At 40.0% G+C, this 25,818-nt stretch overlaps 2 protein-coding genes and 1 long non-coding RNA gene across 3 annotated transcripts in view; 2 read left to right on the forward strand and 1 right to left on the reverse strand.

Annotated features, from left to right (window-relative positions):
• The window catches only part of LOC134169018 (uncharacterized), a 230,071-nt gene that overhangs the window by 155,071 nt on the left and 49,182 nt on the right, over nucleotides 1-25,818 (reverse strand). The window lies entirely within an intron of this gene.
• On the forward strand, nucleotides 3,058-6,994 carry FOXI1 (forkhead box I1). The gene is made up of 2 exons (XM_062629212.1): nucleotides 3,058-3,965; nucleotides 4,808-6,994. The coding sequence occupies exons 1-2, from the start codon at nucleotides 3,392-3,394 to the stop codon at nucleotides 5,359-5,361; spliced, it is 1,128 nt and encodes a 375-aa protein (XP_062485196.1). The 5' UTR covers nucleotides 3,058-3,391; the 3' UTR covers nucleotides 5,362-6,994.
• Nucleotides 24,425-25,818, forward strand: part of CUNH5orf58 (chromosome unknown C5orf58 homolog) — a 71,290-nt gene continuing 69,896 nt past the window's right edge. The window contains exon 1 of the mRNA XM_062629233.1: nucleotides 24,425-24,501. The gene's annotated coding sequence lies outside the window, so the exon portion shown is untranslated. The remainder of the gene's footprint in view (nucleotides 24,502-25,818) is intronic.

Raw genomic sequence — 25,818 nt, forward strand, 5'->3', positions numbered from 1 at the left:
GCAGAGGCTCGGCCTCCACCTTGCAGGTTCTGGAGTTTCACTTAAGAAATTGAGAAAAAGAAAATATTCAGATAACACAGGAGCTGACAACAGTCTTTGACTTAACAACAATCTGTGGTTGATCAGGCTTCCAACTGGTAGAGATGTGCTTTCAGGCCTGTACAGTACTGTACTGCAGTAAAAAGAAATGTTAAAAACATGACATGACGAATCTGTCATGGTTTAACCCCAGCTGGCAACCAGGACAGCATCCTGCCTAGAAGGACCTCAACAAACCCAATGCTTTTGGAAGTAATGATTACTAAACTCTGACTCCAGCATCAGCCTCTGTTTTATTTCTAGAGTTTTTGAGCCCTAAACATGATCTGTTAGCATAGCTTGGTCAGCATATAACATTTCCCCAGCCTCTTTATATGGAAGCCACACAATTTTTCCTTCTCCTTTCTCCATTTCTGGGATTGTTACCTTCTCCTCCCAGCCCTGCCAGGACCAGGAGCTTTAGGGGTGAGGGGCCCAGGACAGTATTCCTGGCTGGACTCAATTATCTCCAGTTCTGAGCAGCCCTGCTCAGCAACCACAGTTTGAGCAAAGTTATTCTTTCTTTGCTGCCTTTTGCCTGCATGTGAGCATCCGCATCAGAAGTGCTGTACAGGAACATGCACTGCAGTGACTCCCGAGTAGCGAGGTGTGCCCATAGGACTGGCAAAGGACCACTTTTACTGGCAGTGTTTATACTCCGAGCTGAGTAAATCAGCATAGTCAGTTGGAAGAAAAAATGTTGCTGATGGTATTGTGTCTCTGCTAGAGGCTGTGCCAACACACACATGCCAGGGAGGGATCGGACCTTTGCACTTTCTTTCTGAGCTCCATGGGCAGAAGCCTGCAGTTGTCTTTGTACTTCATGGCTCTAAAAGCAGTACTTGATATACTTCACCCCTGTCCTTGCTTTACCTAGTTGTGTGTGAAACTTTGCTCAGGTGGCACATCAAGGTGGGTCTGGCAGTAACATGCATTCTCAGGCAGCAGTAGAGCACAGCTTGGACTTGACCATGCTAAAAATGCACTGCACCAAAACTTCAGAAAGGTTAATGTACAGAGGAGGTTTTGCAACCTTCATCAGTCTGTGGTTGCAGAAGTAATATTTTCTTCCTTTGTAAAGCCTGGCATAGCTTCAAAGCATGTATTCACTCAGCACACACTTCAATGTATTTTAATTGCAATTTAGTGTGCAGAGCACCTCAAGGAAGAAGTATTTAGATGCGACCCATGGAAGTCCATGAGGCAGTTAGCTGAGTATTTACTTCTTGGAACAAAAAAGCTCTACATAGTAATAAATTTGCAAGTTTTTCTTGTTTTTAAGAGGGGGGAGAGGTTGGCACTTCTTAAATGTTTTGCTCCTCTTCTGTAAATAATGTGTTGTATTATTAGTGATATTTGTAACTTTAATATTTGCAGGACTACAGATTCATTTAAAAACATAGCTATATGTCAGTTGATTAGGAAGCTGTAGGCGATGTTGCTCAAGCAGCATTTTGCAAGTTTGTAACTCAGATTCTACAGAGAAAATTATTATTCCACGTAGCTTTCTTGAGGAGGGAGGTCTCACATTATTATATCCTAAAAAAATAATCATTTGGGGTTTCTGTCCAAGTCCCATTTTGCACAGAAGTTGTCATTTAGAAAACAAGCCAGCCCCACTATGTTCTGCTTCATTTTTGTCTGTTTAATGTGTATCTATCTCTGCATAGGCTAGGCAGCATTTACAAACCGAATTCTCAGTCATTCAAATTAAAATAGCAACTTGCTTATCCCTAGTTGTGGTACAAATGATTTTCTGTGCAGTGCAGGCATGTGTTTTAAATACCAGCTATGGAGATGCATTTCTGAGCTGGCAAGGTGGCTAGCTCCTGGCTAGCTTTGTCCTTTGCACTCAACATTCCAGTTGTATTTCCAGAGATTTTTATTTATTTTATTTTTTTTGTACCTTTCATAGCAACAAGGATATTAATGTGATATTGGTGAATCACTAATGCTTGGGGAGTAGGGAATCTTGGTGGTGCCATAGCACAAAAGATTAAATGAATTGATGAATGTGTGACAAAACGAAAAAGTCTTTGGTACAGCCAGGAATTCAAATCCACAGGTTAAAACTCATGTTTCTGCAGAAATTATAGGACTAGAGCCAACTTAAAGGCCTTGTCACACCAGGACTTTCTTTAATTGCACGCAGTATTAAGGCTGAGACAAGTTCCAAATGTATATATGTTCTTTAAACATAAAAAAATATGCAAATATCACTTCTGAAGGTAACTGCAACCCTGCTTTTAACTACAGTGCAGTCTGTCATGCAGCGAAGAGCTGTCCCCATTTCTGAGACAGGTATCAGTGAGATTGCTTTTTCCTCCTTTGAAAGTATGGGGTGCCATGCAAGGCAGTAAGTATGTTTCTAAGTCATAAAAGTGCTAGAGGTTTTTCCTTGTTACTTAATCTTAAAGAATCAACTTTTGTCTGTATAGATACAAAGGAAGGTATCGGAACTTTGCTAAAAGAGCTGTGCTGAATGCTGCCTCTCTCCTGTTTGCAAATTCTGCTAAAAGGTTTTATGAGCTCTCTGCACCAATCCGGCAGCAAAGAGGAAGCAACGAATAATGATTTCCCATCTCAGTTCACCACTTTAAGCTCTAAAGAAAGGTTTGATGATTAAGCTTGACATTTTTCTTCTCACAAGATTAATCCTTACTTTAGGGAGTAATTCCATTTATATCAGCAAGATTACTCACGTGAGTAACCAGCTACAGAATTTGCCTGCAGTACTGTGATTGCCTAGGGGGAAGTACAAGCAACTCTGCAATTAAAATTACAGAAGGAAAAGGAGGCCTGACCTTTTCTTTTTTCTTTTTTTTTGTGTGTGTATATATATATATATATATATGCCTCCTGTTTAACTGATGTCAATGGCTTTTTCATTCTGAGGTGTTAGTAGCAGCAGTACAAAATGGCTTTTCTTTAAAAAGAAAGAATTACTAAATGCTAAATTGTGAAAGACAGAAAGAGGAGGATCTCTGATGAGGAGTTTTAACTTCAAGGCACCTTACACTTTCCTTATGTGCATCGCATTAGTGGAAAATTCCTTCATTCATTTAAGAAGATAAACAGTTGTAACTTTCTCGTTTGGTTGATGTGACATCAATGACTAGCTGGGACTGCCAGCATTCCAAAAAGGATATCGTCCTCATCTGCAGCCACTCAGGGCTGTGGGGTGGAGCCTGCACACAGGCTGAAGCATTTACAGGTGCATAAGTAGGTAGGGAAGGGCACAGGTGATGCACCTGTCTTGAGAAGGGAGCACAAGCACAGGTGTGTCATAACTTCTCAGCTGCTGGCTTAGAGCATGAGCTTCTTTGATCCACAAACGCACTCTCCACAGCGCTGCAGCCCACAGTTCCCAAATATCGGTCAAGAGCCTCCAGAGATGAGTATCTACTATGAGAACTTTTTCCATCCACAGAACATCCCTAGTCCACAACGACCCAGCACCTTTGAGACAACGGATTACAACACCACTCCCAATCCTTACCTCTGGCTAAATGGACCTTCCATTACCCCACCACCGTATCTCCCAGGATCCAATGCCAGCCCCTTCATTCCTCAGTCTTATGGGATGCAAAGGCAGCTCTTGCCTAACATGCACAGCTTGGGAGGGACTGACCTTGGCTGGCTTCCTCTCCCATCCCAAGAAGAGCTTATGAAGTTGGTTAGACCACCTTACTCCTACTCTGCACTTATTGCCATGGCTATCCATGGAGCACCTGAAAAAAGGCTGACTCTCAGTCAGATCTACCAGTACGTGGCTGACAACTTCCCCTTTTATAACAAGAGCAAGGCTGGCTGGCAGAACTCCATACGACACAACTTGTCTCTCAATGACTGCTTCAAGAAGGTGCCCCGAGATGAAGATGATCCAGGTAGAGCTCTCTCCGCCTTTTCCCCCTTCCCCCCAGTTGAATTTGATTAATCTAAAAATGCTTATTGCATTATAAGGAGTCATAATAGCCTAGATATGGGACATACATATGGTACTTTCATTTTCATAGGTCTGAACTAGAATAGTTGAGGTCTGAACCAGTGTGGCTATTAAACTTCTGCAGGGAAGGGGATTCTTTGCTGCTCCAGGTCTTCCTGAGAACTGATCAATGTGCTGAGCAAAGGCTCAGCAAGCACAGGAGCAGTCAAATGGAGCAAGTCACATTCAAAACCCATTCAGTGTAATACATATGGCTTATGTCAAACTGAACTGGGAGTTAACAGAAAGGGGATAAGGCAAACTCAGATTTGTGTTGCTTTAGGGAGTCAACAGTAACTCTCAAGAGGAGAGCAGGCTGCTTTTATTTTGTCTGTTTCAAATAGTTTTTCCTTGGAATCACATCTCTGCTGTTTCCAACCCTTTGGCTTCTATGCAGTCAAACTGTTCCTTTATTTATTGTTTTCCATCAATAGCTGTTAAGAACCACTGGGAACATTTAAAAACCATTCAATTATGCTGCCTCAGAAGGCAAAAAATGTGGTTCTCTCTCTTTAGAAACCTATGTTACCTGGAGAAGCAGCCGGTATGGGGCTATGTTACTCTTAACTGTAAATTCAGAGGACCAGCTACATAACAAAACCTCCTTCCCTCGCCCAGGGAAAAAACTGAAAAAAACACCCCTCCCCATGGCTCCACTTGTAGTTTTATCTGTGTGAAGAGTCAGGGCTTTTCTGTCTATGCATATTTTTAAGCTAAAAATATGCCTTTCTTCCCCTTTGACAGGAAAAGGGAATTACTGGACTCTGGACCCAAACTGTGAAAAGATGTTTGACAACGGAAACTTTCGCAGAAAAAGGAAAAGGAAGTCTGACATTGGAGCTAGTGCTGCCACTCTTGCATCTGAGAAATCAGAGGATAGTGGTCTGACTGGCAGCCCCAAAGCTGTAGAGCAACAGGATATCTTGGAAAATACATCACCTGGGACTGACAATTCACCTGAGAAAGGATCTCCACCTCCAGCTTCCAGTAGCCCATGCCTCAGTAACTTCCTCTCCAGTATGACTGCATACGTTAATGGCTCTAACTCAGGGAGCCGCATGGTGCCTTTGGGACTTAACTCTGAACCCATTGACAAAATGGGTCAGAATATGGTAGGCTTTAATTCCTACTCTTCACTCTCTAATATCCCCAGTCATGGTGTGGGAGAGTGGTCCAATTCTATGCCTTCTAACCACCTTGGCCACAGCAACTCTGTGCTCAACCAGTTTAACACCCACTTTTACAGCAGTATCAGCACAAACAACACGCTGTATTCCAGGGAAGGAACAGAGGTTTAAATGAAGAGGATTCTGAGACACTTAGGTATAGCTGTTCATGAGAGGAAATGATCTGTGGGGAGATGATTAGCGTTAGCCTGTTGTCTCTGGGACCCACACTGCATCCTACCTTCTGACAGATTCAGACTTGTTACCCATTATATTTATTCAAATCACAAACACCCCACATCCAGCAGCTCCACATAGAAAATGAGGGATCATAACAGCAAGGATAGTGAAGAGTTCTGAGAGACTGTGCTTGTCGTGCTGCCCAGCCATGGTCCTCTACAGACATGCTTGATAAGCTACTATTTGCCTTGGGCATGAAACTATTCTGGCATGGCACTAATATTGCTATACTTTTTAAAGTACAAATAGAAATGTTGTCACATCTTTAAATACCCTCTCTTGCTGGTATAGGCTGGCTGTACTAGACATGCCTAGCAAGTTCTTATTTGGCCAGAGCTGTCCTGAGACACTGAAGGATCTGTAATAAAAACTACTGCATAGTGAGTAACAACTAACCCTTGAATGGTGAGTGCCATCTTTGGTTTTCTCTCAGAGTAGTGCACACACTGGCTAAATTGTGATCCCCTTTCAGCCCCAAGGGAAACATGGCCGTGAAGCAAGCTAGCATCCTCCAGGACCCAACTGTCCATGTGAAGGGGAGCATAACAAAATAGAGTGGAATTGCCTACTGCTGCTGCAGTTGGATCTTCATGTTTCCACAGTGTTTTCAATTTTTATAACAGGGTCTCTTTTTTTAATTGCCTCCTACATGCAAATCTCTCCACATAGGGAAAACAGGAGCTGTCCTGAATATATATATACAAAATACATGTGTTTTCTAGGAAGAATATACATTTATTCTATCTTAACTGATAGAATAAACTTATCTACCTGAGTAATTTCTACTGAGTAAAGAATCTGAATACTGGGGGGGAGGGAGGAGAGAGAGAAGAAGAAAAGGGAGGTGGAAAGTTTAACTGTCTCTGAGTTTCAATTCCAAAGGCTGGATCTTTCAAACCACCAATTGCCGATATTGTGAAAAGTCCCTGTGCTGTATTTTTATTTTGTTTTGTCGAAGTCCATGCTGTTTGTCCTTGTGTAGATATTAGAAATAATGCTTATTTTTCTACTCTAGCCACAAACAAAACTTCAAAATAGATATGAAGTTTTTTCAAACCAGCACTTGAATCAAGTTTCACATTTACATAGGGTGAGATCTCAAACTGGATAGCCTGCAGCATACATAGACAGCAAGTTTAACTGGGTACTCACCAGACTTCGGGAATGATAGAAAACATATTAATGCATTGTGACTGATACCATTTTGCCTTGATTTTTTTTACTTTACATGGGTATAGTTTTGTTACAGACCACTCCAGAAACATTTTTAATAAAGCGTTTGTATCGAAGAGGGTGTACCTGTGTGTGTGGGTGTACACTATACTACTTATGTCTTTAAAAGTCTCCTTAATAGTTTGACTTAAGCAATTTGCCTGAGGAAGGAGCAGTCTAATAGTCACATAAAGTCAGAGACTGAGATGGCATATGTCTAGGCAATCAAACCTGCATGCCTGAGGAATAGAATTGGCTGCTATTATGCAAGATAATATCACTAAATAAAAGCCATATCTGTTTCCCTGCTGGAGCTGAGTGGTGCTGATCATCTGAACCTTCAGAAACCGGACTGTATTTTCACATGCCCATTGGCAGATATGACTGCAATCTTTTCTGAATTATTATGTATTATTTTCCTGTTTAAACATTTTCAATATCAAGGCTGCCCTGACTATTCACAGTTTTGTACCCACTATGATAAGTACTCACTTGGGAGTTGAAACCTACCTACACTGCTAACATTCCTGCCTAAAAAAAGAATAAAATGACCTTCGGGTTGTGTCCTGCTGTGACTATAACTTTCTCTGAAGTTAGGCACGTGCTGAGGGCTGAGCTGTAACTCCTGCCCTCAGAATTTTACAGCCCTTCCAAGAATTACAGCCCAGTAGGTGGGCCATAATATGCCCTGCAATGCAGCAGTTGGCAGCAGAGAGACTTGCTCATGTGACAATTGTGAAGTGCACTCAGTCAGTGCTATTATGTCTTGGATTCAGCAGACACACGCCCAGTTGCTCAGAAATGCAGTTCCTGTGGGGTATACTGCTCACAAAACCGAGAGAAAATTGATACCTCCAGTGCTGACATATAAAATATTCCATTATGGACTTACAGAACAGAGGGTAGGGAAAAATCAGATGCGAAGTATGCTAAGATGAATGATGTTGCTAAAAGGCAGCAGAAGGTAAAAAGCAACTCCTTTGTCACTCAGCATTTTGTTTGATTCTCTGAGTTCCCAGTCCCAAATAATAAAAGGAAAGACATAAAGGTATGAAAAAGGACGAGTTTGTCCCTCATTGCTTCCCAGATGCTGTCAACCAAATACCACCTTCAGCTTACTCACAAAGAGGAAGTGCTGCTGATGTGCCGGCTCTTCACAGACAAAGGTATGTTTTGCAGTGCTTCCCTGACCACAAAGATTAATTGGCTCCTGTGCAACCTTTCAGCCTGCCTAACACATCAACTCGCCTAACACCTCAGCTCAGTTGATGAAGCTGCTGTTGAAGGAGGAGTGGAAAGATGATTGCATGCCATTTCTTCTCAAAACAGAGCTACTTTGTAACAAAACACATTAGGAGCACTGTTCTTCAGCTCTATTTTTGTGTTTTCCAGACAGAATTGGTTTTGGTAACCAGTTATTTAGATACGTTCGTGGAGCTTCTGCATATCAGTCTAGCACCTGCAGGGGAACTTAACTACTGTTCTTACGTGAGCAGCAGCACTGCTCTGTCAAAGGTACACTATTTGTGTATTTTACCGCTCTGGTAAACATATGGCTTCTGGAGGGAAAAGCATCTGGTTTTTAGGGGATGGTTTTTGTTGTTGTTTTTGAGTATGATATTAAAGAAGCTGTTAAACTAGGACCTGTAACTAAAATACATTTAGAACATTGCTGATCTTTACAGACCTATAGTCTGATTTACAAACATATTTACTGATTCATGCTCATTCCTACCCATCTTTTAAAGCAAACATGTGCGACTGTTACAAAGTGGAGGAACAGTAAAGCTAGACCACAAACCTGAAGGAATTGTATGGAACTGTAAGATTCTGGAATGCCTGAACTTCCAGATGATAAGTTGGTGGGAGCTTAAGTGTTAGTCTTTGTTCAAAGATGACACCAAGAGGTGTGGTGCAGGTATTTGTAATGGAAAATCACATTCCAGTCCTGCCAGTATTTTCTCCACTAAATAGCAGTGGGAACTTTGGCAGATAGGTTCTCAATCACAATGCACCAAACTTTCTCTCATGATGGGATACTTTATGAATTCTTCACAGTTTAAAAGTGTCAATAGTTTCTTTGTTGCTTCATCTGAAAACATTCCCGGGTGAGGAAAATAATGAACTTCTTCCCAGTAGATTTGCCAACTCTTAACACTTCCAGTGTATGGCACTTCACAGCAATCCTTACAATTATTCGCAATGGATCTTGGAAACAGCTGACTCAAATCTTTGTGATTTTTTGCCTAAGTGCCCACACCTCAAGATGTGTAAAGTATGAACCAAGAGCCTGCTGTACACTTCTCATAACCTCTAGCTTTCCCTGCATTCAGTGCTGACAACTGCAAGAGTAGTGCTGTAGTCCTGGAGGTACTGCTGTTAAGTACATTTCAGTTGGTATGCTTGACGTGCTAGAAACCTGCAGGACTGTAAGTACCTGGGCCAAAAAACACTGATTTTTTTCTTATTTACATTGTGGATCTAGTTCTAAGATGGTACAGACTTTTATCTACCCAAACAACCCTTCCTGAGTGGTCTTGAGCAATGTAATGCTTGCTGATGTCCTCTGCAAACTCATTTTCAGGATACCTCTCTAAAACTAGTTTTTGTGTTTCTTGTGTTGGCTAAATTGCTATATTGCAATTAAGCTTTACATCTACTCAGTTTTGATTGTTTTAAATCCTAAAAACATTCCTCTACAAATCTCCCTGCAGTAAAGTGTGGTTTCAGCTTTCTGCAGCATTGCTCTTGAAAAAGCAAAGCAGAAAGTCAAGCCAGCTCTTAGAAGTAGCTAATCCTAGTTTTTAACCTGCCTGCTACTGATTTCCTATTTAAATTAATTGGAAAAAAAACTATTAATTTTTCCTTTGATAGAGATTCCTGATAAACTCTTCTCTCATGGAGTGGTCTTGCAAAGTATCAAGAATCCCAGCTCCCCTCTATTTAAACCAAAGCCGGGGAGCTCAGCTCCTCACCTGTTTAAGCCAACACTGATGCATCTCACTGTGCAAGTACACCAATACCGTGCGGGCATGAGAACCCCTCTTAGAGCTCTTTGGCTTCAGAAGGCCTCTGCCAGTACAAACCAGTTTGCTAGGCTGGGATCTAAGGCAGTGATTAACAATGGATTTTTTTTTTTCCCTGTTTTTTCTTTTCCAGTGGTATTTGTATATATCACTCCCAATGCTTCCACACTTACTAAAATTCTTCTCAGAGACATAAATGCTGTCTTTTGTTAGAAATGGCTGTCAGATGAGCAAAAGTACCACCTGTTGTCTGCTAAGTCCTTACCAAAATCTAGTGTTGGAAATGGTACCTGGAAATCAGATACTTGATTTTATATTTGTAGTAGCAGAAACTACACAAATGAAGACTTGAAGAATTATTGAAGGTCTCTAAAGCACTTGTAGGGTGGGTGTGCACAGCAGAGCACATTCATAATCCTGTTTTGCATCAGTAAGTTCTTACTTTCAAATTCTTTCGCTTTTCTTTCTTCTCTTCTTACTCCAGCAATTTTGCATAGTTTTGTGTCTCCAATTGATGTGAGCCATATGATATTACTGGCATACTGAAGAATCAAGCAGGACATCTAACTGCCTTGTTTTCAATTAGCAGCACAAAAATCAAGCCAGAGTTGATCTGATCTTTTATCCCTCTTTTAATAAACCCCATTTTTTAAACTTTTATCATGACTGGAACAATCAACAGAACAGCTGAAGAGCATAAGCCTTAGTCCATTTTTAAGATTAGTACATGAGTGAACATAAACATCCCAGGAAAATAAAAACGTTAAGGACATGCTAAATTACACCAGCATCTTTATGGTTTGTGCCAAGATTCTTACATTTTTTTCTGAAATGATTAGTGCCTGTCTCACATCTGTCCCTCTAATTGTTCTCATTCTTTTACTGTAGATGTTTTAGACTCAAATTTAGCATAGGATGGATGACAGTTGCTAATCTGCTCCTCTTAATTCAAAGCAGCAGGGCAGTTGCTAGTATATAGGATCTTAGATGGTGCTTAGGAAGTGTGTGCTTTCTATGCTGCACAATTTGAACCTTTCTGCTAGAACAGATGTACCCATGTTTGCTGTAATCCCATGGAACCACATCTTTTACCACCATGGAAAATGGGTTGTTACAGCTGTATATTCTTCTCCAAGTCAAGAAGATCAGTAGGAGCAGTTAGTGATGCAGACCTAAACCACTAGAATACCATATAACTGAGCTTCTAATCATTCTGGTCCCAGTTAAAAGTTTGTGATCTATATAAATGAATTGCCTGCACTGTCCTTGCCATATCTTAATTTACCTAAGAGTATTCTACTTCCCTGGATGGGTTTCCAGATTTAAATTTAGGAGCTATTCTTATTAACATCATGTCCTTAAAATGTAACATGGCATTACTTTCACCTGTTAAACACCCATTTCATATCAGGTGCAACTGTAGTTTGGTGGCAGATGAAGTGGAAATGTGAATGATTTAAATATTATTGTGTGTACGTAGGATTGCCATAGTAGACTGAAGCAGACCAGATGTGCAGTCAGTAAGTAAGGCAGCCTATCCACAAAACAGCCGGAGTCATAAATTACAAGGGAAAGTACAGTAGTAGCAAAATCAGCTACTTCGGTTCATACAATCATGGAACCAAGAGGCAATAGAGCCATGCCTTTGCTCCTGGGAAAATAAAGAGCTTCTGCAGTGCAAGCTAAATGCATTTGAAACAGAAATATTGCCAGAGCAAATAATGAAGTCTGTCTGCTCACAGTTTCTTAATGCTGGAGATGGTCCTTCATTTCTGCTGTTTCAGAGGCAATCTGAAGGGAGCACCCTAGCCCTGAGGTGACAGAACCTTTGTGCACTTAATGTATTCTTAAATTTTTTTAAATTGTACTTTTACTACATGACAAAGACTTCCAGCAATATTCTCCAAATATTAGGTATGCTTTGGTTAACTAACTGCCCCAAACTGTTGCTGCTGCTCTCATTCAACATTTCCTACTACCTCTTATTTATTAGCGATTAATTACATTAATTCATTCCCCTTGCTTCTGTTCCTCTGACAGATTCAAGAGGCCAAGTAAGGTAAGCAGGCACCAAGCAGGCTTTAGCATCAAACTGTATGTGTAATTCCAATAGGTAAACAGATCTAAACCTTAGCATGCTGATACTTTCCATGAAGAGCTGTCAAAAGCTGTGATGTAAGTATGTGCCACATCAGGAGACTTCTCCGCTGTGTTTCAAATTGTGTCTGGGTGACCTACAACATCAGCATGTCCAGCTCAACTAGTAACATGTTTTATTCCTGGAAAGCCAGAAGTAATTTGCTTAAAAGTGATGCCAGAAGTTTAAAGTAGCTAATACACGTTGCCTGAACTGCACATTGAAAAAGAAGGGGAACATTTGTGTCATCAGGGAAAGCTTTTTATACTCATATATTCTGAATACAGGTTCATCTAGGACTCAGGATTTCCATCTTGTCAGGATGTCCCTCAAAGCAATAGAGATTATTCGGATTGCAGCACAACGAGAGATACAAAGCTGTTGAGCTTATTTCTTTTTGTTGCCTTCCAGAGGTGTAGGTTTGTTGTGGCAAAGTACAAGTAAAACAAGAGCAGTAGTAATACTGATGCGCCTTACAGCTCAGTAGCTATTTTATGCTGCTGTTTGAACAATGTGTTCTGACATGAGCAGCTTATTGTTTGCTCATTGATGACAAGAGTTTTGTGTATGCAAACTTGCATGCAAATCAGGCTTTATTTATTATTCTTGCCTCCAATAAGCTTGGAGGGAAAAAAGCCCTCACCGTTTAGCTTTAGCAATACATTTTCCTATGAATAGGGCAGCTATTAAATGATTTGTGGAGAGAATGCCAAGAATGCAAGAAGTTCAGAGAAGATGGAGGGATATCTTTTTTTCCTTGTCAGCTGGGAACCTCTTAATTTAGTGCTGATAATGCCATCATCTAAATTGACTTAAACTATCATGTCCATAAAACATACCTGTATTTCACTGTATCACAAGTGGGCAGAGCTCCAATTATAGGCCTTACTTTTAAGAAAGGAAAGGAAAGAGGAAAGGAAAGGAAAGGAAAGGAAAGGAAAGGAAAGGAAAGGAAAGGAAAGGAAAGGAAAGGAAAGGAAAGGAAAGGAAAGGAAAGGAAAGGAAAGGAAAGGAAAGGAAAGGAAAGGAAAGGAAAGGAAAGGAAAGGAAAGGAAAGGAAAGGAAAGGAAAGGAAAGGAAAGGAAAGGAAATAGTTCAGCACAATTCTTGCATGGAAGAAGAAATTATGAGGGGTTTGATATGCACTCAATATCTCTGTCTGTTGCTTTGCAGAGAACAGTGTGGCTTCAGCTGCAATTTCTTTCCCACCCTCAGGCCTGAGGAATTCTCTTGGACCTGCTCTTTAATTTTGGCACTGGACACAAGTGCTCCTTGGCCAGAATGAGGATATTTTTGGGATGCTCCAACTTCTTTAAACAACAAAACTTGCATGATGATTTACTTTCTGCTGTGAAATAGGTAACATTTCCACAAAGGTAAGGTTTTTAGGGTCTTCTTCTTTTTGATCAGATAATATTACCTAACTTAATAGAAAATAACTACAAAATTCTACAGGATGAGTTAAAATTAATACTAATAAGCTGGCCTTCTGATAGATCTTACTTGGAGTTTCATTGTGCAGACCTACATTAACAAGCAATAAAATTAGCATTATTTTTTATTAATTTTATTAGCTTCATTCCTATGCAACATGTCAGGTTGAAAATACAAACATTCATGTTAGAGGACATGTATTCAGTCAGTGGACTGAATATCATTTGTAAAAGTTGATGAACAAACATGTGTCCTGCATGCAAATACTGAAAACTCCCTATTCCTGGGATGCTACATGGTCCTTACTAATTGCCATCAATTGTTTAATCTGTCTCCCTTTCTACAACAGGAAAAATTTAGAGCCAGATTTATCTGACACTTTGTTGCCTATAGAAAACTTAATGGATTGCTACAGAGTTAGTCTTGTTTGTTCTAAAGTCCCAGCTTCTTTGATAAGACTAGCATGCTTCCTGAATTTTGTCTCTGAAAAAGTATCTCACTTTACACTGAAAGCCATCTTCACTCATAGTACCATCAGTGTACAGAGTTATAGCTTTGAAAGATGTTATGTACTGAGACTATTTTAACTGCTCTACCATCTCACATATGCTCTCATTAGTTAATTAGGTAGTTAATTGTTTGCTTCTTATTTGTCTAATCATTAAGTTTTATTGACCCCAGGTTTGCTCTAAGGAAAAATGCAAAACCTGAACATTTTTCCAGGACCACAGAATCATTTCTTGCTCTGTTTGGAAGTCACAAATATGAGCTAAATATGGCTAGTTATGGAGCGAGATACTCTTCAAATCTGGATTTGTCTAATCCTGTCACCATACACCTTAAGGAGATGTGTGATGAGCAAGTATGCAGAGCACTCATTGTTTTCCTGGTATATCATGTGTACCCTTCAGTATTTTCAAACTACTTTGGTATAAAATGGAGGCATCCAAAAAGCATGACAACCTGTAACCTTCTCCCCACAAGCAAGGATAGGATAATGTAAGTCACCTAAAGGTTACTTGCAGTATGTTATTTCTGGTTTTCACAGAATGTTATTTAAAGCAAATATTGTAAATTTATGCAATTTTGGATGTTAATGTTCATGCAAATAAATATGCAAAAAGGCATGTTTTTTTATCCCCTGACAAGTTAGTAAGGTAGCCCTTAGATGTTGAAAGCCCTCAATCAGGACTTCTTTTTTTTTCTCCTCTATCAAAGTGTATTTAACATTCCTAACCCTGCACAGGAGGGGGAAAATAAGGTCATAGCTGTGGAAAAACCTGTTGATGATAACTGATAATGAAGTTGAAGCAGTCAAGCAGGCTGTGGATAGCATAGGTCAGGTCTATTTAAACAAAAGCAAAGTTAGAAATGCAGTGATAGAAAAATGAAAATTCTGCAACATGAGTGAAACAGAAGCCATCAGTTGTGGCCAGATTAATCCCTTAATACTGCTGTTATATCATCATTGTCATGTGGGACAGGTGATGGCTGGAGTGGCCTCTTATTCCAAATAACTGCTTAGTAGCACCGACAAACGTGACATAGAAAGGGCTGACCTAACCCCTGGAGTGTGAATTCAGAGCACCGATGGGCAAACAAAAAGTCTGCAACTTACACTGATTTCAGGTTCATACCTGGTATCAAAACAGCCTACACTCTAGATTCACGCTGTCCTCTGAGTCTGTTGCAAGCTTTAACCAGATTTTAAGCAGATGCACACCTGGGTTGGAAAGAAGCCACTGGCACTGCGGACTTGGCAGTTATTTTTAAGACAATGGGATAATTACACTGATAGAAAAGAGAAAATGAGCCACGCACAATGAAAATTCAATACATGTGTAATTAAACACAAATAATGGAACAGCCCAGTTTAAAAAGTTGCTTATGAAACTGCATTAGACTTGGTAAAAAGGGCCACCGGTTACTCCTGGAAGCAGGCTTTTGCCACTTGCTGGTATTATCTCCAGTTTGCGTTACAAATTTAAGGTACACTATTGAATTAAAGTGAGTGTATCTGTTTGTACTCCACAGTGAAATACACTGATGCCTAGAGTTTCTGCAGAATTCTAGAGCCTGGGAACCTGTAATATTTACTAATCGATGTTTGTTGTAGACTAAATCTAGGTGGAGTATAATGTAAATGCAGTAAATGCAGCCTGATGTTTTCCTTTGTGCCTAGTGTAAGTTTTGCTTTCAAAGGAAGGAAAATGCTTTAGAAAATCGCCTTCTGCTTCTGCTGCAATAGTGCTATGGATTCTGTTTCAAATGGTACTCAGATCTATCCCCAGATGGAGTCCATTGTAGTAACTACAGCACCTAATTGAAGTCAACCTCTTCAGTCAGTAACACAAGACACTTACTTCTACAGCTGAAAAGGAAAAAAAAAAAAAAAGAAAATCCTCCTTCTTTAAATTACTCTCTAAAAAGAAAATGCACCTTAAAACCAAATAATTTTTCAACACAGAGTCCTTGGACTACTGTTTGCAAATTTGCTCACACTTAAGGCATAGGGGTAATTTCTCTGGTATTGTAGAAAGTAACCTACTGTTAAATCTGCCAGAAGTTCCAGTTTTTAGAGTCTATTTCATTTTCAAACACTAAGCTACTATTCACTTTTGAAATCTGTTGTCAGCCTGTCTCTTCTTTGAAAAGACTAAGTAGAAGGTACCATGAAACCACTAAAGCATTCCTCATCTCACACAGTGTCCATACAGAAACCTGTGGTGGTAATTAGTAGGCTTTCCTGGATCATGCAGGTAGCTAGCTGCGAAGCAGTACAACTATTTCTATGATATCTTTCGTTAGAAATTGAAAACACCAACTTGGCTGTCCTGACCACAACAGAAGAAAGAGATGCTTCATACATTCTATCTATCTTGTCCAACTTTAAAAGCTTATGGAATCAATTTGAACCAATGAGTAAGAAATGCCAGTAACTGAGGGGAAGATTGAATTGGCTTTCCCCATACTGTGAAAAAAATGAAGTCCATCTAGCAAAGCCCAACAGTCAGGTCTTTTGCCCAGACACACAAACTTTGCATTAATACCTTACAAAATCAGTTGTATTTCTTTTTTCTAGAGGACCCTGCCTGACTTGTATTGAAGGGAACTGAAGTGAGAGGTGGCTTGATCTTGGCAGCATAGCTCAATTAAGGTAAAGGAATCCGTAAAAGTCCATTTGCCTACTAAAACTGCAGGGAGAACAATTAATCTCTCCCAGCAATAATGTAATTACATGGATTGGCTTTACAAACTCGGTGCTTTGTCTGCCTTATATTTACATTTGAATACTGCTAATAGTTGAGAATAAGTTTGTAATCCCTAAATGCAGCCTGATATTTTCTTTTATGCCCAGAGTATTGTTTTGCAATCAAAGTAAGGAAAATGCTTTAGAAAATTGCCTTCATTAGGCTTCCCTGTAAAATATCAGTTTCTTGCAAATTTTCAAGGCTGTTCCATAAATCTGGAAGAGATCTCAAAATTTCCATTCCCACTTCTGATTGTGGGACCCCAGTATCACAGAACATATCCCCCAAGGCTTGCTTGTTTATTTCTCCCTTTTAAGAGACTTTAAATCCCTTCCCCTTTAGTCTGTTCAGCAATGTTGTTACCATGATAGCTGACAGTCACAGAGAGGACAAAAAGGAGATAGTATAACCTGGGTTATGATGTGCTTAGTTAAAAATTGTAGTACAATGCAGTGCCCTATACTGCAATCAAAGGTACTAGTAGAAACATCAGCAACCTGCTTTGCGCTAGACTCCTTATTCTACCTACGTGATTATATCTTACAGCATGTAATTACCTCCTTGGTGCAGCCCCCTAAAGAAACAATCATCTCTCCTTTTCTGCAGAAAGGAGTTAACACATATTTCCAGTGAACAGACCTACTTATACTGAACTATGATGGCTCTTTAAAGAATAACATTATCAAACATTTAATTTGTGTATCTATATTTTAACCTCATTATACAGATTTTTAGACTCAGCAGAAGTCATCTTTAACTTTCTGCATCTTTCCTAATTTAGTTAGAAAGCTATCTTACAATGGAGCAGAAGTTGAGCAGCACTGATCATTCTGCAGTTATTTCTGATGCGTGCTAGTGAACAGGTTTACCCTACACTTGCCATGGTATAAGAGGGACAATAGCAAGAAATATAGTCCTTAATTCAACACGTTTCACATAATAATTGTGAGATAAAAGCAGAAGAGCTATGGATAAGCTAAATCCTGTGAGAACATTCTTCACACGTTGATGATGCACATTTATAAAGAGGCTTTCCACTGGCTGAGTTGGTGATACAAATATAATTGCATTTGCAGTTTCCTAATGTCTATGGCATACAGTTTGTAACTGCATTAATTCTGTTACCATGCAATTTGTAGCACTTCTGTAATAGAAGATCACTTATGTAGTAACAAGTGAAGACACTGTACATTCAAATAAAACCACTTCATACATGAACATGAACATAAACAGCGCATGAAATCAAAGAATCCAAGCACAGATATGATTGTGTATATTCATGATCTTAGAATGTAGAAAATTACAGTGAAGCTGCAAAAATAAACTTAGTTATGCGTTATTTTCATAATGAAAATCTCTATAAATCTGTAAAGTTGTGTTCTGAAACAATTCACTTCTGTTTAGATTATTTTTATCAGTTTAATATTGACTGAAAAACCTAAACCTATTAGGAAGTTACTATTTTGGGGTTCAGTTTTACTTTTTGTTTCTTTTCTTGAAAGAGATTCTTCAGAAGGTGTATTTGAATTGATATTATTGTAGGTCTTAAACGCTCCTGACCTACTCATAAGCAATATCCCATCACCACCTGTACTGGCAATGAAACCTATGAAAAGGGGTTTCAGTGTCCAGATAGAAACAGAAGAGCAGAGGCTTGCACAACACTGTAACTGCAATACTGCTGTTAGCTTTTGCAGTTAAATTGAAAGTAAAATTTGAAAAACACTCAGGAAAGAAATAAAACAAAGTCATGCAAATTCTTGTGCAACTTAAGGTTGAAACCAAATGCAAGTAAGTCTCATTTACTTTCCTTTTCCATTTGTCTGCATATGCTTTTGTTTTCCTGTAGGAAGCCCACAAAGACATTCAAATTCAAGATTTCACTGGTATTTTTGGAGCAACTAAGTCAACAAATTTTATGTTAAAACAGACATTTTTTTCTTATGAATAAGTAGTTCAATTTTTTCCCTTAAGACTTTTGAGTATCCTTCCAAAAAAAGAACTTCTAGTGTATGCCTTATTTTCTTTCACAGGAACTTAAGAAATTATGGAAATGGTACAAAATGTTAATCCTATGAATAACAAAACACAATCATATATTTTAGTTACTCTGTTTGAAGTGTGATGTGACAGTACTGAAATTACCTCATAAAATCCTGGGCAGTTTTAGACAATGTGGAGAAGGATCCATGCAGCAATAGCTGCTGTCTGTGATGATGAATTTTGAATCTGTAAAGGAAAAACAATGGGGAAAAATATTTTTGTTAATAGTCATTTAGACAGAGACATTTTCGTGAAAATGACAACTCAGTAATGTAGAGAATACAGAAAACCAGAAATAGTAATTCTCATAATACTGTCAGAAAAATGTCATGTCCATTGTATGGATATATAATAAGGCATTGAATGGAAAATTATGGAAATAAATGTATTGATTTAATCATTCACATTTGCATCTTGCTGAAAACACCTAATATTTAAGAAAAAAAACCAAATTAAACAAACCCCGCAAGTAGTATCAGTCCTATTGAAGAGCAGAGCAAAGCATTTTACTCTAATTTCATGCATGTGTAAGTCACAAGGTGCCACTATATCCACCTAAAATTTGTAAAAGGGAGATCAGAATCAAGCCCAATTCTTGGGGAAAAAATATCACAGATCTATGTTTATAATATTTAGCAATAAAATTTACAGCCCTGTTATCATCTAGCTATGCAAAAACAAACACTCGTGCAGGTGGAGTGTGCCACATGTTTATATGTAAACAAATGGCCTAATCCTGCCTTAGGGCACTGTAATGTTATAGAGCACAGCTCCAGTGAGATAGCACTGGTTTTGTAGAAACCAGCCAGCACAGGAGAAAGTTAATTTGTCCAAACCACCTAGAGGCAATCTGAGGTGAATTTCCAGTCAAAGCTAAAGTTCACACATATAACCAGACTGGTGACTAGGCATAGATCAGAGTTGAGGGAACAAGTAAAGCAGAAATCTGAGCTTGCCCAATCATCCACATGGAAAATCAGTTCCAGGAGAGCTGCCTGACACCTGCCCAGCCTGCTGCCAGCGTGTCAAAGCTGAACGATGTTTGCTCCATATGCTTTTTTCCAGGGTCTCGCTACCATCGGCGTCTTCTTTGTGCCACTTCCCAGTCATGAGGAGAGGGTAAGCCTCTTCAGGCATGCTACACTAACCTAGGAGGTACTCCGGTGATGTCCCAAACAATATAAAGAAGTGAAGGTTGTAGAAGGCTCTGTGTTTCTCGTATTTTCCTGAAAAGCTGTTTCAGGTCATTCATTAAATATGGGACATAAATTATGCAATACATAGCACCCTCAAATTGCATTTTTTAATACAATAGATAATCTTCCAGTTATGTTTTCCAGCCACAGCTAGGGAGTTTGATAATTAAATTGAAAGTAAAGGTTTAGTGGCAGTCAGGCAGTTTTTCTTGAGGTGGCTCATGTGGTACAGATGAAACCAAAAGTTGAATGAATGCTACCACTCCTGGAAAGCCAGTTTGTGAAAGCTTGACAGGCTCTCAGCACTCCGAGTTTGTCTGCACTAGAGAGAAACTGTCTTTCTGCTATGAATGTTGAGATTGGTGCTGGTCAGGTGTCAATTTTGCTACACAGCAAGCTGTAAGGAAATGAATGACTGTCACCAGGGGACAGGACAAGAGCAGAAAACTATGTAGTTATATCCTTTCTGCAGGGTGGATTTGCTTCCTGAGCAGATTGAAGCGGTTTATGGCCTTACCCTGCACACTGGAGGAAGCAATTAGTAAGCCCCGTAAAGCTTGTTTCAGAAACTTTTGTGGGAGTTATAGAAAACTTCTGACTAAAAGCCCATATTTATTGTGAAAATTAGCCCTTTGGTAGAAACAGGCCAAGGAAATCTAGGCCTTAAATAAAATAACAATTTGTTGCATGAGACATCTCAAGCCTATCTTCACTGCTGTAAAAAAAGGAGGCATTTAAGTCATTATGTATCTATGGTATGTGGTGCCCATGCAATAAGGTGCACTGTTTTGCTCTGAAGCAAGACACAGTTTTATTCTGTATACAACTTAAGGGTTTTTTGGCTAGGCTTGGGAAGGGGATTTTTGGTGGTTGTTTAGCTGTTGTTGGATGGTTGGGGTTTGTTGGGGTTTTTTTTCTGTTATGGTTGGTTGACATCATAGATGTAGCAACAGAAAAGACACATCATCTTTAGCTCTAAAAGCTTTTTTTCTAGTAGTACAGGAAAGGAGCTTTACTTAAAAAGCAGGATTAAAGAGAAGTGAGTCATGAATTGTACTTACAAATAAGTTGCAAGGCTCATTTTCTAAGGCGGTGGCCTTACTTATAAGGAGGCCATGATGTCATTCAAATGAACTCTTAAGTGAAAAAACAAGTGCTTTTTTTTTATTGTGGTTTTGTTTGCAGGATTGATTTCTCTGCTCTTGTTCAGTTTGCATGCTTTTGTAGTGAATTTACTGTGTGCATTGCTGACTTCTTTGCTTTTTAGCAAAACAAAACTGGCCCAATATATGTCCAAGTTTCCAGAGAATTGATGACTCCTCTCCAATTCATAATAGTCCAGCCAGTCTTTGGAGCTCTCTTTCCTCCAGCACCAGTTGCAGCAAAGCATAGAGGCACAAACCGAAAACTGAAGTCAATATGAATTTTACTGTAACATAGAAATGACATACATGTCAATGATTGCTAAATTGAAAGTGGTTCCTTTCTTTTTTTCTTAATATGTTATTCAATTTAGGGCAGAAACAGGTCTGCGTCTCTGCAAATGTTCTGAGTTCTGTATGGGAATGCTTAGGACGCACATTCATTTCAAAGATAAATAAATCAGTACTTCAGGAAAGGTTCAGTCTGACATTGAACTGTTTAGACAGAAACAACAGATGGTGAGGCTATTGCAGATCAGGAATAACAAGAAAAATTATTAGCTGGTGACTTCCTCCTTGTCCTTCACACTGTTATGTTTAAAACCCAGGTATCTTGCTGGTTTTATTTTAACTCATTCTCCGGCCTTTAAAATATAGGGTATATTCTGTGTTTATAATTCTACTATTGATATTATCAGATTTGTCTCTTGAACAAAGGAGATTCCCCACTTCCCATTCTAAAGTAGATTTAAAAGTAGGTTGATACACTTCCACATTGAGGCTGACCAGCTATGCATAAAACAATTCTGCACCACAAATCTGAAACTGTAAGCTGAAACCAAGGCATGACAGAGTCTTTCCTTTCTGTCTTGTCTACACATATCTTTGAGGGAAACATATCCAGACAGTTAGTTACTACGAAGAGATTCTTTTAGCCAGATCATTACAAAATAAGCTTTTCTTCTTGCTGCACAGGAACAACTTATGAGAGCTCAAAAACTGACTTTGCCTCAGTAATAAGTCTGGATCATTTGCAGCGAGCAGCAGTGTAAGGACAAAGTATTAGACATATTAATATTTCAACAATAGGTTCTTTTCAAGACACCTGCAAGCTTGCAACAGATTGTCATCAAGTCTTCTGCAGAGAACAGATATGTTATGCTCCATATTTAAAAAATAAAATAAAACTAAACTGGGAATGATAGGGGAGCTAGGTAATGACCAAAAACCAAGCGATGAGGTGATGGACCTCAGATGGAAAGCCAAGGATTCAGGGTGATGTGGATAAGAGACACCTTGTAAACAACGATACAGGGTGGAAGGGGGTCCCCATCAAGTGGTAAGACAGTGATCTTATTATAAGATCATAAATTGTGTTACTGATATAGCTGAGAAATGAAACTCCTGTTGTTTTTTAGGAAAATCGAACCCCAAAATTCCAGCCAATCATAACTGGCTTGTATATGCATAGAGAATGGAATTCCAAGAGTGTAGATCTTTCTTCTGGATTTAATCTGTATTTCTCTTGTAGATAGTTATAATTATTTTCATCAGTCCTGCAAAGCTCCTTTTCACTGAAGTCACTTCAAAATCAGAAGTGCAAAACTGGAAGATCTAAGCTGAGTTGCTTTTATAATCACACATGTGATATTTCTTACATTTTCAGTTATCACTTCAGGTGCTGCTCACTTTGAACTGGAATAGGCAGTTAAACCAGAAAAAACTATTTACAGATGTGGTCACATTACAATGCTGTTTCATTATTATTAATCTTTCATTCATGGATACTGCGCATTTAGTCATTGTCTGTTCACTATTATAAACAGGAAAACCATAGCTGGCTTTAAATTAGAATTGCTTCCTAGTTAGTGTTTCTTGTACAGGAACAAAATGTTACATGTTATATTCTCAACAGGATCTGTAGAGCTCTGTTGGAAGTAGGGAGTAAACACTGAAGCACTCTCACAAATTGTGGTTTTGCATATAGTCATTACGTACATATAAACGTAAAACTTCAGCTATTCACCTGTTACCAATGGGCTCTGCCCCAGGAATTTCTTCATTGTACCCAGCCCCTGCTTTCAGAGGCTCCACGTCACCATTTCTTTCAGCGACTCTGATTTCCTTCATTTCAATACTGTGAATAGTCCACACCATTTTACATTTTAGAATCATAGAATGGTTTGGGTTGGAAAGGACCTTAAGATCATCCAGTTCCAACTCCCTGCCATGGGCAGGGACACCTCACACTAAACCATCTCACCCAAGGCTCTGTCCAGTCTGGCCTTGAACACTGCCAGGGATGGAGCATTCACAACTTCCCTGGGCAACCCATTCCAGTGCCTCACCACCCTCACAGTAAAGAACTTCTTCCTTATATCCAATCTAAACTTCCCCTGTTTTAGTTTTAACCCATCACCCCTTGTCCTGTCACTACAGTCCCTAATGAAGAGTCCATCCCCAGCATCCCTATAGGCCCCCTTCAGATACTGGAAGGCTGCTCTGAGGTCTCCAGGCAGTTTTCTCTTCTCCAGGCTGAACAGCCCCAACTTCCTCAGCCTGTCTTCATACAGGAGGTGCTCCAGTCCCCTGATCATTCTCGTGGCCTCCTCTGGACTTCAACAGCACCAATCTTGAGTCTGATTATAAAGTATCTTTATGCATCTGACATTGTGATAAAGGAAGCCCAGTCCCTCCTTTCTAGCCTAAATCACACTTTAAATCCTTCACAGTATCTTCCCTTGCAAACCTCATTTTCATTAGGATCCTTGTATTCATTTCTAATCGTCTGTTCTCCAGTCTGTATTTTGACTACAGCCCTCTTTCAGCAAGGTGGATTACAGCTTACTTTTGTTTGCATGAAGCAAAAACTCTGAAGTTGTGATAAAGAGCACTGGAATAACGAAACTGTGGACATTTATTTATGAAATAGCAGCAGAAAAAATAAGACTTGAAAGCTATAGTAGTTGCTATGGTTTACCGCAGCTTGCAACTGTGAGAAACTCTTCCCCACATGCAGAAAAAGTTCTGTCCTTGGAAAAGTTTCTTTTGTTCGATGTCTACCAGTCTTCGTTTGGTTGTATTATTATGTCTTCTTGTCAAAACCTTACCAACTTTTTCTCAGTAGAAAATAATGAAGATCAAATATGAGAAACTCCGGTTAAACTGAAGAAAAGGCAACTGAATTTTGTTCGAAGATGAAGTGGGCACTCGTTGCCCACTGCAGCCACGACAGCCGTGAGGCTCACGAGGGAAACGAGCAGGCGAAGCCCCGCTCCACAGCGGGGCCGGTGCCGGAGCCAGCCCCGGGCCCGGCCGGGTCCTCACCAGAGGCGCCATCAGCGCCCTTCTCTCTCACAGCCAGCGCCTCCCGCCCTTAGCCCGCCAGCGGCCGGCTCGCGCTCCCTCACAGAGCCCGCCATGTTCCCGCGCCCAGCTCCTGTCAGCGAGGCGAGGCGAGGCGCTGCCCCCGGTGCCCTCTCACAGAGCCCGGATTTGGAGCAGGAAGGACGCCGACGCCAGCTCCAGCTATCAAGCCTAACTGCGCCTACTGAGGTACAGAGACAGCCCTAGCCTTCGGCAGGGTCTTCGGTGAGCCTTGTAATGCCCCTGGAACCTCCGCCTCTAAAAGCACACCTTTTGCATAGAATGCCTCAAACAATAGCGTTATTATTTAATATCTGGTTAATAGTGTTCACTTTCTGGCCGGAGGGGGGAAAGAGCAAGCTGGAGAGGGGAAAAGAGAAAAGGTGTTTGTGCTGCTAGCTGGGTGATGAGCGACACAGCACTGGGCAGATTGTTCTGAAGATCGCTGAGTGGAGTCTTCCTTCTGCTGCTGCACCTTCATGGCAGTATTTACTCACAGGCAGGGGGAAGATTCCTCCAGGCACTGCTGTCCTGCCTTAAACAAAGCCCCTCCGCTGCGAATTGAAGGCTCCCATGCTCCCAAAATGTGAATCTCGGTGTCTGCCAAACCGCCCATACTGTGCCTGCATTGTGCGCTCTAGGCCATACACTTGTACTGGTTTATCATTACATTGTTCTTGCAAAATGAATGAAAGGTTTGAATTATTCACAGTTCACTTTTATAGAGGAAGTGCAGGCAAAACGTGGGCTTTAATGGGGTTTAGGTGGAATTGAGTAGTCCTGTTCAGGTGCAGTTACTGCTGTTAAATTCTTCTTAAGCAAAAATGTAGCGACTGCATATCTCTGCTTTTCAGAGCTCCTGGTTTGATTTTAGATGGAAAATCTTGTGATGGTATCAGCCAACTTCATAGGCTGCAGAGACAGGTCTCAGAGCTGAGAAACCAAAAATAATTGAACCCTTGTTATATAGGAATCTGAATGGTCTCAGTTTGCTCAAGCCAACGTTTTGAAAGCTTGGTGTTGATAAAATGACTGCACTGTACAGTGCAGATATTAGTGAGAAAGGCTTGCTGCCCTGAAACAAATCAAAACATTACCCACCCAGCCCCAATTCCTCATATTTTACAGCAGTGTCATGTACAGCACTGTGGTAAGGTAAGACTGGAAGAGAATCCTGTAGTTCATACTATGGGAAAAGGAATCTGAAGCCTATTTCCCTCTCTCGTATAGTTTGACTGTTTCAGCATTAATTGTTAGCATGCAAGGAAGAGTCGTTGTCTCGGCTATAAAATTAGATTTTAATAGACCTACTAGAAAGGCATAAAATTTAGTACAGTCCACTAGACATTTTTCATTTTCATGCAAGAAACCAAACTGACACATTTCGAGATTGCATGTTACCACAATGTAAAGCAATTTGTAATATAGGAAGGATCATGTCAGCGTGTGTATAAGGGCAGTGCTGCAAACTATTTTCTACTCCGTCAATAAGCAGCAAGTACCAGTGTATTTCTCTTGTGTGTAAGCTGCCCTGAGATATGG

This window comes from Pezoporus occidentalis, unplaced genomic scaffold (genome assembly GCF_034315485.1).
Source record: "Pezoporus occidentalis ecotype Australia unplaced genomic scaffold, CSIRO_AGI_Poc_V1 ctg33, whole genome shotgun sequence".
Lineage (NCBI taxonomy): Eukaryota > Metazoa > Chordata > Aves > Psittaciformes > Psittacidae > Pezoporus > Pezoporus occidentalis.